General features: G+C 36.1%; 1 protein-coding gene across 1 annotated transcript in view; it reads left to right on the top strand.

Annotated features, from left to right (window-relative positions):
• LOC113054097 (integrin alpha-1-like) overlaps window positions 1-14754 on the top strand; it is a 42017-nt gene that overhangs the window by 17564 nt on the left and 9699 nt on the right. The window contains exons 4-15 of the mRNA XM_026219415.1: window positions 3010-3101; window positions 5116-5230; window positions 5796-5917; window positions 6573-6721; window positions 6929-7079; window positions 7215-7389; window positions 7752-7825; window positions 8748-8892; window positions 9644-9786; window positions 10653-10796; window positions 13379-13639; window positions 14513-14643. Of these exons, the coding sequence (XP_026075200.1) occupies window positions 3010-3101; window positions 5116-5230; window positions 5796-5917; window positions 6573-6721; window positions 6929-7079; window positions 7215-7389; window positions 7752-7825; window positions 8748-8892; window positions 9644-9786; window positions 10653-10796; window positions 13379-13639; window positions 14513-14643 (1702 nt within the window). The remainder of the gene's footprint in view (window positions 1-3009; window positions 3102-5115; window positions 5231-5795; window positions 5918-6572; window positions 6722-6928; window positions 7080-7214; window positions 7390-7751; window positions 7826-8747; window positions 8893-9643; window positions 9787-10652; window positions 10797-13378; window positions 13640-14512; window positions 14644-14754) is intronic.

The following is a 14754-nucleotide window of genomic DNA, read 5'->3' as shown; positions in this document are numbered from 1 at the left end:
TTGTCCTTATAAGTCAGCTGATCAAGTGATCATCATTCACCAAATGCAGAGGTGCGTTCCAGAGGAAACTCCCATCCTTCTAATTCAGGAGCTAATATGATCATTTAATTTAGGAAGCCTTTAACTTTACACAAACTTGTGTGAGTGCTAATGTGTAAAAAGGGCCATAAACTGCATTTTTTAAAAATGATTTTATAGTGTTCTATGACGTTCAATTATAATGTATAGTGATTTTATGAAATAAATATATAAATAATATATTAAGACAATTGTATAACCAATTATTTCCTATCCTGTTTTTGAGCCTCTCTGCAGAACGGTCTGTTTTTAAAGGCGGGGCATATTCAAGACTCGCAAGTTAACACCCACTGCTGTGATTGGCCAACAGTTTAACTTAAAATAACAGATGGATGCTGCTGTGACATACTCTGAAAACAGCATGGGTCATTTGGGTTCAAAACGTATAAATACTCAGTATACATCAAACGGTCTGGAACAGTGCAATAGTGGTTAAAGCACATTTACTCACACTTCTGTGTCACGACATTACTGTTGAATCCATTCTAGTCAGAGTCAGTGCTGCATAAACGCTTACTTTCAGTCTCTCTGAAAAGCCTGCATCATACTGTCTTGTTTAAAAATGAATCTGTAGCAAACAAACAAAAAGAATTTCACTGCTGATTTTATTCTGTGTTAACAACAGACGCAAACAGCGTTACGAGACTATAGACAACAGAACCCATTATAATTGGCTATTCTGTCTACACACCCAGTTCATGACCTCTTTAACACCACCTGGTTGTCTGTAAAACGTGCACAGAGACAACCCCACAGCAGAAACATCTGTGAACACTTTCTAGAGGTGTTATTCTGAGAATACAAGAGTAGCAAAAGCCTGCGAGTTCATGCTGATACTGGCCAAAGAGACTTTGACCTTGACTCATGGGTCATTTACATTATATTTACATTTAGTACATTTATTTAGTAAATGCTTTTATCTGAAGCTACTTACAAATGAGGAATGATACAATTCTAGCAATTCAATACAGTTGAAAAAAACAGCAAGTACTGTTTTGGGGAGTAAAAATGTACAAATTCCATTATTGAGCTAGTAAGAGCCATTACCATTACCACCATTCATTTCTTTATATTTGGAGCGACTGATACATTTTTTTGGTAAATTTGGTTTTGTATATGTCATGCATTATTTAAGTTTAGAAAATAATCTCTGGCTAGTTACTAATGGTGGCAGATATGCTACCTACTTGTTCAGACAACATTTTTCAGATATATATATATACTCTGCCAGTGAGCCTGATTTCAGCCTGTTTAGCTAAAATCATCAGATTCATCTATGCAGAAAAGAAATACATGAAAACAACTCTACAATGTTACATTTCAGACACAGGTGGCGGTAGTGGTGCCAAAGTGCAGCGTTACTTCAAATCAGCATAAAACAGAGCCTGTGTTCCATTCGGAAGGGTTCATCCCTATTCCCTATGTAGGGAACCAAACAACTGTTTCTAGAAGTGCCCTTCTGTGTCATCATCAAGTGCCCACATGCTTCGCCGTTATCATGCAAAGAATATGCGCAAAGGATCATGGGAGCGTGAAGTGTCCATCAGTTGTACCCTCCGAAATCCTTCATTCCGAATTCCCCTTTGAAGTGACCAGTTTTGACCCTTCAGTATGGTGGCCATGATTGTTTTCACTCCGAAGTGCCCTTCAGAGGGCGATATATCACATTTAGAATACACCGAGAATGTGCAACTCATTTTAGTTTAATATTGTGACACATTTCTGAGTAAAACATATTTATTGTAGAAAAACAACAACAAAAAAACGTTGGGCGCAGTTTGTAAAAGATCTGTAAAAACGTGAACCATGAATTATCAGATAAGAAAGTCCAAGAGTGTGCACTCTGAATGTAAATATGATCTATTTTGATAAAATTCTCACATTAAAGCCCCGTTCACGCCAAGAACGATAACTATAAATATAACCATGAAGATAACGATATTATTGTCCACACCACCGAACAATATCGTCTGTTTATTCTAAGCGCATACGTGTCTACCTCTTTAAATTCTCAAGCTATTTACAGCAGGATAGATTCTGATTGGCTGTCGATATTTTTAACGTTCATCAGCTGGAAAAAATAATTCTGAAAGTGATTCCAGCAATACTGTTTCTCTGTGCCTTTATTGTTATAGTTGCGGTGTGGACTCTGCTGTTTAATATTTAGAACAAGTTTTAAAAATAAATCTTTATCGTTATCTTTATAGTTGGCGTCCTTGATTTGAACGGGCCTTTAGAGAGTATTTTTGCATCACTGCACATTTTTATCAATGATATAGTGTTTTGTTTGTAAGATTCATGCCTAAATGTCTGACTCTCAGAGGAGGCCTACACAGGAACTGATTAAAAAAATGTTTTATGTATAATCTTCACATAATTACATAATCCTTCACCAGATAACTCAGTGCTGCATGTCGTCTTTAATTACTTCAGGGATCTACAACAATATCAAACACTTCCAATACTTCCAATAGGAATTCTGATCTCAGAGCAAATGAATCTCTACCCTCAGTGTTTTCACTTTTATAGTTCATCATTTTAAACATGTTTCTGTGTTAGTGTTTAAAATCACAAAGCATTATCTAAAATATGGAAAATTTTGGTTGAATGGTTTGACAATATTATTTTTCTTATTAGTTGTCATGCATGTGGCTTACAGTAAATTGTTTTCGCATGATGTGTTTGTGAAACAGGAAGGGACAAAAACACTGCAAAACTGTGTTTTTTTACCCATTAAAAACATGCATGAAAGACTCCAGCAATGCTTTTTTGTTTTTAAAAAGTCAAATAGAAAGACAATCTCAAGGGTCTGTGTTTGAGTAAAAGCATTAGTTCTGCCTATGGGAAAATGCAGGGGAGTTTTTGTTCAGATATTCTTTTCATAGGATGTTCACTATGAGTGCATACAGTATCTGTCTATTTTTCTAACAGAAAACACAACAATTCCCAACATAAATGAAGTGAAGGAAAACATGACTATGGGGACGACGCTGGTGGTCAACCCAGACGGCAGTGGCTTTCTGGTAGGGAACATCTTCTGGAGACCTTTATATGTCTTCTGTTACTTTAGCCACTGTTAATTAATAGTGTCTGATCACAGACGTTTTAAATCATCACATTAAAAAAGGTTTGTGGAAACATTTGGTTTTTCCAGTTCACGTTTATAATTATAGAACAGCCATGACATGCTGGCACTATTCTGCTTAATGGTTTTATTTTATGACTGAACAAACTGCCAGCAATCTGTGATTGCAGATCATGAACACACATCTTTTCCAGTACACTCCTTTATGAATCAAATATAATCCGACTGGTTGAACTGACTTTCTGAGGGAAAAAAAAGAAGTAATGGATAAACAGGAATTTCAGTTTTTCAGTAGGTTCTTGTTTGATCCCATTAGAACTGAGTCCAAATCATCATACAATTCCATTAGGTGTGTAACAGAACTTACTGCAGATGATCACGTATTAGAGCAAGTGACAACTGGACATTTTTACTACTTTTTATCACTTTTTTCATTTCGCTTGTTTATTTAAATGGACCTGCAGTGTGACAGATGATATTTTAAAAATACAAATATTTCATGTAACCAGTTTAAAACAAGGTAATGAAAACAATATGGAGTTCAGCATGTCACACCAAAATACTCCCATGTAAGTATTAAGTCTTGTGACACATTGTTTCCAACTGCAGTTGCAGTTCCAGCTCCCATAAGCTGCAAAGGACTGAAACGGAAATTGTTCCACATAAACATTACAATTTAAATAATTATTTGTGGGAGGAAAAGCAACTATTATATAAAAGAGTCACTCCACAAGAAAAGTTTAGGTGTGGTATGATGTTCTTATGTCTTTAAAGAAAATTTCTTACGCTCATCAAGGCTTCATTTATTTGATGAAAAATGCTGCGACAGTGATATTATGAAAACAGTGATATTATGAAATTTAATTACAACTTAAAATAAGTGGTTTATATTTTACGGAGCCCCGAACATGACATGCAAGAAAATATAAATAAATTGTGTGTACGATTTATTAATTAGTTCCCTCAATTTACTAAAACGTGCACACGATTACTATTGCGTTCCCTCGATTTACTATGGCGTTCACTTGATTTGCTAAACCGTGAGCATGATTTAGCAAATTGAGGGAACGAATTAGTAAATCATGCACACAATTTATAAATCAAGGGAACGCTATAGTAATCGTGTGCATGTTTTAGTACATTGAGGGAACGAATTAGTAAATCATGCACACAATTTATAAATCAAGGGAACGCTATAGTAATCGTGTGCATGTTTTAGTACATTGAGGGAACGAATTAGTAAATTGTGCTCACAATTTATAAATCGACGGAACGCTATAGTAATCGTGTGCATGTTTTAGTACATTGAGGGAACTAATTAGTAAATCGTGCACACAATTTAGCCTTATATTTTTTTCCTGCGTGTCATGTGCGTGGCTCTGTAATATTTGAATATATTTAAAAATGCAATTTATTCCTGTGATGCAAAACTGAAATTTCAGCATCGTTTTAAGTAAATGCTGTTCTTTTAGACTTTGTACGCATCAAAGATTCCTGAAAAAAAATATCACAGGGTTCCAAAAAAAAAGTAACAATTTTAACATTGATAATAAATCAGCATATTAGAATGATTTGACACTGAAGACTGGAGTAATGATGCTGAAAGTTCAGGTTTGCATCACAGGAATAAATGTCATTTTATAGTATATTGAAATTGAAAACAATTATTTTAAATTGCTATAATATTTCACAATATTGCTGTTTTACTGTATTTTAGTTTTGTGTATTTTAGTCAAATAAATACAACCTTGATGAGGCTTAAAAGAAACCTCTAGTGATCAAACATTTTTGAAGGGTAGTGTAAATATATATATATATATGGCTGTCCAGCCAAATCATGAAAATATAAGACAAAATGCTAGGCTATTTTTCTGTGAGGAACCATAAAGTTTCATTCATGTCATGTCCGATACTCAGTGTCCCGGTCCCTCTCTCTGTTTCCCTCTGGACAGGCCTGTGGTCCTCAGTATGGCTACATCTGTGGAAAGCAGCAGTACATCACTGGGATCTGCTCAAATGTCAGCTCCTCCTTCAAAGTCCTCAACTCCATCGCTCCGACTGTACGAGGTACGACACACACGTGTTGTGAGTGTACATTAGCACATTCCAGCCGTGTAAACAACAGCCCGTCCCCCTGTGCCACATGTCCAAGTTAGGACAGTTTTAGGAGGGCTGACATCTCCAAACACAACCTGGAACCAGTGACTCATCATAAACACACACATACATACTGTATGATGTTTCATAGCAACAACCAGCACAGGAAAGTCTGATGCTACATTCATTATTTCATGACTACGCCCTTTATTTACCACGGTATAAACAGATGTACAGACTATTTTTGTTTCAGTTTCTAATGAAAGGTCATATAATTTTAAAGCACAATTTCTTCCATATACAAAAGTGTCTGAAGAAACAACATCAGCTGTGATTAATCACTGCTTTTCTGTGTCACAGCGAGGTCAGAGTCACTTCCAGTTTCATGGCTCAATATGTTTCATAACATTTTTAAGTGTGCACAGTTTCAGTCAGCTATGCAATTTATTTCCTGTGTAAACCTTCAAGTGGCTGTTGGCATTCAGCTTCCTTTAAGGAATTTCTAGCTATAGAATAGTTTATTTGCTTGTTTCAGAGTGCAAGCAGGATATGGACATTGTCATAGTGTTGGACGGATCCAACAGCATCTACCCCTGGGAACACATCACAGAGTTCCTGGTCAAATTTCTCCAGAGCATTGAAATTGGACCAGCCCGGGTGAGATTTTTTATTTTTATTATTATTATTATGGTGCTCTGGAGAGCAACCATGTCGTTTGTCTTGAAACACTTTAGAAATGACATCAGTTAAAAATAAAATATCCACTTGCTGCATCATTGGATATTTTAAAAAAGCTGATTTCTGAAAGGAATAGTTGGCCCTAAAAAGATAAGTGTCTCAATGATACTACAAAAACACTGATAATGTTGAAATAACCCTTTACATAGGGGTTTTTAGTGATTGGATTTAAAACTGTTTTCTAAATTATATACTTGTTGAAAACCAAAGCGATTGGTTTTGTCAAAGTTGTGTACTGTTAGTCGCACATTAAGTGGAACTGTCATCAGCTTATACTAACATCCTTACAAGGAGTATTACATAAAGACTTTCCATGGAGAAGCTGCTAGGTGGTTTGAAGGCTTTCTTGAGCACGCTGTTGGAAAATGCGGCTCCAGAAGGTTTAGCTGGGGGAAGACCACATATTCCATGGTTAAATAAATGTTCACAGAGCTTTTTTGAGAGAATGACTTCACTTTTGAGTCAGCACAGACAGAGACATTTAGCAGAGAGAGACAACGGTGTGTCTGAGGGCCACCCAAACTAACGCCTGAGCTTTATGTGTGAGTTTTTGTTTGGGCTTTTGCTCCTCCAGGTGGGCATTGTGTCTTACGGAGACGACGTCAGCCACACCTTCAACCTCAGCCAGTTCACTAACACAAAAGACCTTCTTGAGGAAGCTGCTAAAATACCTCAAAAAACCGGCCACAAAACCATGACAGCTCTCGGCATTGATACAGCAAGGTACCAAAATACAAGTCTCACAATTTTATTGGAAATTTGAAAGTAAGCTTAAAATCTTAAGCTGTATGTCATGTCACTTTTCACTTTCATTATTATTTGTAATGAAAACTACTCTATAAAATTATAATAATTTAAAGCATTTTCACTGGTGAAAAATCTGAGAATTTGCACAGAATCTGCTGACCTGATGTTGTTTGTTTTCTGAAGGAAAGAGGCCTTTACAGTGGAGCGAGGAGCAAGACCAGGGGTCAAAAAAGTCATGGTGATCGTCACAGATGGAGAGTCACATGACCACTACAATTTGAAACATGTCACCGATGAGTGTGAAAAAGATGGGATTGAGCGGTTCGCTGTTGCTGTAAGTATATTCATCCATTTATGATTAAAAAAAAATAATAACATAAATCCTGTGGTGCATGGATTAAATCGTTCTTGTTGGCAATATAGATTGCTGTTCATTTTTAACGTGGCATGTATAATTTGTCTTTTGTAGGTCCTTGGTGACTATAATCGACAGAATAAAAGCATCAACGAATTAAAGAAGTTTATTAAAGAAATTGAATCCATTGCTAGCGATCCCAAAAGTGATCATTTCTTCAATGTGTCGGATGAAAGAGCATTAGTGACCATCGTGGATGCCTTAGGAAGCAAGATCTTTGCCTTAGAGGGTAACGTACCTAAAATAGTACAACAACAAAATTTCAAATCCCTAACCTTAAGCATTAAACGTACAGTTAGATATAAGATTTTTATATGGCAGACAATAAATCAGGCGAAAAAAATCTGTAGACTGACATTAAAGGAGTGCTTCACCCAAAAAAGAGAATTGACTGACAATTTACTCATCCAACAGATTTGGAGAAATGTAGCATTACATCGATGCATTTTCACAAACAGCACTCTCCCAGTTTCTTCCAAAAATACAACAGTTATAACTATATCTTACTGCAGATATGTGAATAATTTTAAAATGTTGAGCAATTTTCATGAAATCTTTGTCAAAAATGTAAAACTGGCCTCTGTCTAACAGCCACATCTGAGAACCACACCTCCTCGTTTGAGATGGAAATGTCTCAGTCGGGATTCAGCGCTCACACGTCTAAAGTAAGTTTTGTAGTATACAGTAGATCAGATCAGATTCTGACACGCCTGATTGATCTTATTCTGACATCCTGCTGCTGGTGTGTCATATGTCACTGCAGAGGAAATATGAAAACGTTGAGTGTTTGGTTATGAATCACAGAAGGAAGTGCTGTGAGTCTGTCAGTCACATCCTTTCTCAGTTTGACAGACTGCATGCAGTGTTACTTCTCAAGCAAAAATTGTAACGCATCGCTGGGTTGTCTGCAAACACATAGAGCCTTAGTCGTAAAATGTGAACAGAACAAATAAATTGTTTGTAAAAACATTTTAATGTAGGTCATTTTCACATTCACATTCACAAATGGAGTTTGGGGTGAGACACTTATGGAAGTAAATGAAGCCAGTTTCTGGAGAACTTTCACACCGTGTTCTCTTTCACACATTCATTCTTCCGTTAAAACTTGTGTGAGATGCAGAGCCGTTAAAATTTTAACGGTTTTAGTTGTTAGGCACTGCAGAGTAAAATAGGACATAATACAGAAAATGATTTTTCTCACAGTGAAATCATATTAATAAACATATTGTCTGTAGCTATGCTATTGAATCTGTATTTTACCTTCCAGTCACTTCCATTATAAGTGCCTCATTAGCCATGTTTCTCCCCATGTATATTTATGCACATTTTTGTGATTTTGTGAAATGCCATGATTATATAGGAAGCACATTAAATCTTCAAATGCTTATACAACTAATGTGCTCAATTCATGGAGTTATTTCAGATTCTACCAAAACTTTGACACATCAGAGCTCATCATAACATCATTAAAGAAATCCATATACAGTATATCCACTTCTTCACATATGGCACCTCACATATGGCAATTGGAGCTCAAATGTGCTTGTAATTGTAATATATGTAATATAATGTATATTTTTCTGACAGGCAGGTGTGATGCTGGGAGCCGTGGGTGCTTTTGACTGGAACGGGACGGTAGTGATGCAGTCTGGGCAAGAGTTTGTCGTTCCTAAAAAAAACAGCTTCCACGACCCTGCGGTGCAGAGATACGAAGGCATGACAGGATACCTGGGTGAGGACTATGAATGGCATTTAACATCTTCTTTTGGGCCACTTTTATTATTAGTAAGAGTGAATAAAATAAATAATATTTGAAATGAGCACCACAGAACAAGTTTGCGTCCCATCCATGGCAACAACTGCTTTGGTTTTTGTCACTAACAGCTTTAGTAACTAGCTATTCCTCTAACTTCATGCCTAGTTAAGGCCTAGAAAACTAGAATGGCAATAAGCCAAGGCCTTAAATGATTACAACTAAATAATCAACAATAAAAATGTCGTATATACATATCAGGAATTTTATTTCCTTCATACCATTCTCCTGATAGAGGCATGGAAGCTTTAAATAGAGGACAGTATGGTGCTAGTAGTCTAAACACATTGTCATGATCTCCTGCTGTCCCACAAACACTCACACACCAAGTGCAAACACTCACACTGTCCGCACATCCCCTTTTAAGGACGTCGCTCTGGAATGAAACAAAAGCAGTAAGTTGAAACGACTCTGCCTGATAAACGTGTTTTGATAACAAGCTGCGCGGAAGCAGTGTTTTGTAAATGCTGATTTGAGGAAAAAGATTTATAATCAGTCAAGCTGGTTTATTTTAGCATTATTCCCAACAATGTCTGTGTATGCGGTAATGAAACAGTTTATGATTTGGGCCCCAGCTGTTTTGTATTAAGCGTGCAGACTGCTGTAAATGGCTGTGAAGTTAGGTTAGTTTTGTGATAGTAAAGGTTGCAGTGTGGTTTTTTGTTTGCAGGTTATGACGTGCAGTCAGCGCACACACCCCACGGGGTGCTGTACATCACAGGAGCACCACGGTTTAACCACAGCGGGCGGGTCACGGTTTACCGCTTCGATGGAGAAAATGTCACCATAACACAGACGCTGGAAGGAGAGCAGGTACCTTCAGAATCACAAACTCAAATTTTGGGAGGATCTGACATAAACAGACCATATTTTACCCCAAAATCAAAAGAAACTATAGAAATTACATAAAGAATTAAATTTTTATAAATGAATATGTATGAATTTTGAAACATGTTCAGATCACATCAAATTTAAAAGAAAAAAAATTATTCTATAAATAAAACATTATATACATAAAAAATATATAATAATAATACATATTATATAAATAATATATTTTATAATGTTTTATAAATTATAATTTAAAATTAAGTATATATATATATGACATTTTTATATGACTTTTCACTCCAAAAAAGTGAAAGAGGAAAATTTAATTATATAAATAAATTTTATTTTAAATTGTAATTCATATAAAATTAATTTTAAAACAAAACAAGATATTTACCACATTTACCATAAAAAAATAAAAATAAAAAACTTATGTTATACTTAGACATTATATTCTATAATGTATATAAAATATATTTTTAGGAACATATTTTTTATTGTGACATATATACGGTAACACAACACACATTATATAAATATATAATTTTGTATAGTTTTTAAAGTAAGCATATTTCCTCCCCAAATTGTCACTGTAACATTATTAATGTAATTTTAACTGTTGAGTTTTTTTTTATTGCCATAATTTTTAAAAGATTTACATTACTGCGATAATTTTTTTTTATTTAAATGTTTTTAAACAATGTACATTAAAAGCAATACTACTTTAATATATAAAGAAATAATACATGCATAAAAGTGAATAATATGTTTTATCTAGGGATTTTTGCATGTTTCCGTTGCAGTTTTTTTCTCAGTAGTATTTATTAAGTGTGTCATGTTCTTGTTAGATCGGCTCCTATTTCGGCAGTGTTCTCCAGACGCATGACATAGACCGTGACAGTTACACTGACATCCTTCTGGTAGGAGCTCCCATGTATATGGGTCCAGAGAGGAATGAACAAGGTCAAGTCTACGTCTACAAACTCAACGAGGTGTGTATGTGTCTTTAATCTGTGTGTGATATGCCTCATTCCACATACTGAAAACATGTGAAGGAGAGTGTAGTACCTCCATTCCACACAGAGAGCATGTGGGAGCAGTAAATCTGGATCTGTCCTCGGGGAGTGTGTGTTGTGTTGGTGCTAAGCCTGAGATAAGTGCTCCCAGAGCAGGAGAAGGGCTGGAATGAGAGCCCGGGTAGAGCTTGGCATCATGGGAATGGGAATCTAATGAAACTGTAAAATCTCCAGCAAAATACCAGCCTCTGTGGAGCACCTGCTCTCAACAGCTTCCAAATAGTGGCTTAAATGGAGCAATTTCCATCTGTTTTTAGTTAGTTTTGCAGTGGTCAGTGTTTTTAAGTGAAGCACTCGTGTTAACAAGGCAGCACTGTTTTGATCGCACATATTGTTCATGTTTTATCTCCACAGTTTTCAATTCAAATAATTTAACATCAGTTTAAATTTCGTTGAGAAATAATTTTCTCATAATTTTCGCCAATTTCGCCAATTTCACCGACGATAATGAAATAAAAACTAATTTTGAATGATAAAATCGAATTGAAATTGCAATTTTCGTCAAACGAATAAAAATGAGACTATGTTTAGTGAGGGATGACTGTAACAGCTACTGATCTATCCGGCGGGACATAAGCTAGCATTCACTTGCTGCACGTCCCATAAAAAAAGTTCCAAATGTCAATATCTGGGAGTTAGAGAAGAGCAGACGTGGATAAATTTGAAAAGCATGACGACACTAAACAAAACTCAGTTCGATACGGTTTTCTGAGCGCACACATACAGTATGAAGCACACACACAGAAAAACGCCTTTCACACAGCGCGCAAGTACTGAATTCAGCTCACTTTCACATCACATGAACGGAAATACTCACAAAATTATTTAGAATTGTCCATTTTGATAAGTATTCACGTAAACACACTCAATTAAGTCTTAAGTGAACGTCAATAGAATAAAATAAAATCTTAAGATATTTAGTCGACTAAAACTAAAACAATTCAGTAAATGGCATTTAAGTTAAATGACTAAATCAATATTTGCTGTCAAAATGAACACTGCTTAACATTGAGACTCCTTTCAATATTTGGGCATAAATTCAACTCTTAAAACCTCTTAAACCTCTGACCTTCTTACAGTGTTTGCCAAGAAGGTCTAACCAATGTTCAGGAAATCTAACCAACAATGATAAAATTTTGGTTTTGGGAGTCCCAACAACAGCTGGGCATGCATGCAAGATCAAAAAGCACTTCCATTGTCTTATAATATGAATTATATTATGAAGATTTTTTACCTTACTTGCCCAACGACTCCCAAACAATTCCCTCAGTGATTCATTTTTCCAAACCTCTGCTTTGCGTGACGTTAATCTACGGTGATTGGTCCAATTGGTCTAGTTTTTATTTCATTAAGCCTGTAATGCCTGATAAAGCAGCATAAAAAAAGTGACATGACATACAGCCAAGTATGGTGTATCCATACTCAGAATTCATGCTCTGCATTAACCCATCCAAAGTGAACACACACGGAGCAGTGGGCAGCCGCAGCACCCAGGGGTTCAGTGTCTTGCTCAAGGGCACTTCAGTCGTGGTATTGCTGGCCTGAGACTCGAACCCATAATCTTATGGTTAGGCGTCAAACTCTCTAACCATTAGGCCACAACTTCCCCAACTGTGAGCACAGTGCTGCTTTGTGTACAACATTACCAAGGAAAGCGTTATTTTTACCACTCTAAAAGCCGGAACTAGTGGCAAAGAATGAATTTGCATGGTCATTCAGACCAATGCGAAAAGACCAACAAGTGTGCGGGTAATATGCTAATGTTTCATGTTGATATCACCATGAAACAGCTTGGGATTCGTTTTAAAAATGACTCGTTTCAATGATTCAGAGTCGACTCTTTCTTTTGAGAGACAATAACTTTATACACGGTGCACTTTCAGATTTAAATCTTTGCAGGATGTTTTAATTCACGTTTTCACAGAACTGTGTAACACACTGCATGAAAGGTAATTAAAAAAAATCTATAATAGGGGCACTTCAAAATAAAATCTTTTTAGGGGCTTTGTAAATTCTCACCCAACTACATGGAGCAACTCTGCAAAATATTGTAGAAAATCCACTCATTTCAATTGAAATAGGTGCAATTGGTAGTTTGGCGTGAAGTTACAGTGAAGTGAAGTTCCCTGTGCAGAATTCGCTTCGAGTTTGTTATTGAATTTCTTCTGCGTGCTCTGAGGCGCAAGTCATTTTGTATGTAGGAAATAAGAGCCACAGTCTTCCCTGGTAGCAGCAAATTTCATTTCTTTTTAATTAATACTTTCAGCCAGTTTCCCAGGACACATGGAATGGAAACAGTGCTTACTGGCAAATGTTATATTCAATATACAAATTTTCTGCATGAGTTAAATTCAGAACTTTGGATGGAAACATAACTATTGATTGGCAGGGTTGGAGCTGACATTTTTTTAACCCATATCTTCAACCACTAGGCTGTAGGCCACCGTGAGATCTTCAGTCTCAGGCATTTACATCATGTGTCTGATTGTTCCTCTCAGAGCGGGCTGTTTGAACATGAGATGACGCTGAAACCGGTGAATCAGACCTGCTGTACGGCTCACTCCCAGAGCAACTGTAAGAGCGTCAGTAAGAACGAGCCCTGTGGCGCACGCTTCGGCACCGCCATCGCTGCCGTCCCCGACCTCAACCTGGACGGGTTCAATGACATAGTGATCGGATCACCTCTGGAGAACGACCACAGAGGGGCAGTGTATATTTACCACGGCTCTCAGAAATCAATAAAGGAGAAGTATGTACAGGTAAAGAATCTTCTAAGCATAGCATCAAATGGTCTTCAGCATGTTTGAGATCAAAGATCCCTTGGTGGGTAGAAAGGATTCCTTTCTAAAACAGTTGCATGTTTACATTCAAACATTAATATATTCACGTATTCAGTGCTTACAGTGTATTTGTGATACTTACACTGCAAGCCATTAAAATATATACATATGCTTGTTCATGCATTTATGACATATGTCCTATATAGCGTCACAGGGATGCATGAGCCTATATATTTGAATAAAGTTTAAATCTATTTAACTTTATCTGGACTTGATGTTTAATTTTATATTAATATAAATGTTTCTAATAATAATAACAATAGTCACACTGTAGTTTCTCACTATTAACTAACTATAAACTATGATTTTACCTCAATAAACTCAAAACCTCAAAAAAATAATTTGCTGGTTATTAATAGTAAGGAAGTTGTTAAGTTTAGGTATATGGTAGGATTAAAGGATCTAAAATATGGTCATGCAGTATAAGGCATTAATATGTGCTTTATAAGCACTAACAAACAGCCAATATGCTATTAATATGCATGCTAATTTTATTTATATAAACTGCAATAATGTTGTATTCTTGGTTAATGCATATAATGCAATATTAAATATGTTATTATAAGCTTTATTAATTAAATATTGCATTTCTGTTTAACTCATACAATTAAGTATTGATTAAGTACATATTAGTAAACTGAGTTGCATTTTACGTAAAGCACATTTAAATTTCCACACATCGAACAATAAATTATTGGACCTCCTCCAGTGTTGCTCCCCAATTTAAGACCCTGCTCTAAGCGCATACAGGAATTAGTCATGTTTATATGATCTGTTTATGTCTGTGTTTAGCGCATTGCTGCCGGAGGAGACGGAGAGAGTATGAAGTTCTTCGGCCAATCAATTCACGGTATCATGGATTTGAATGATGACGGCATCATTGATGTCACTATCGGAGGAATAGGAGGAGCCGCGCTTTTCTGGTGAGCTTTCATTGAATGTATTCCTCTTTTTCTATCCCATAGTAGCTACAACATTTTAAATTCCCACTAATCTCTGGGGCTAAAATAAAATCATTGGTCTGTAACTTGAAC

This window comes from Carassius auratus, chromosome 35 (genome assembly GCF_003368295.1).
Source record: "Carassius auratus strain Wakin chromosome 35, ASM336829v1, whole genome shotgun sequence".
Classification (NCBI taxonomy): domain Eukaryota; kingdom Metazoa; phylum Chordata; class Actinopteri; order Cypriniformes; family Cyprinidae; genus Carassius; species Carassius auratus.
This window is presented reverse-complemented; position numbering and strand designations above follow the sequence as displayed.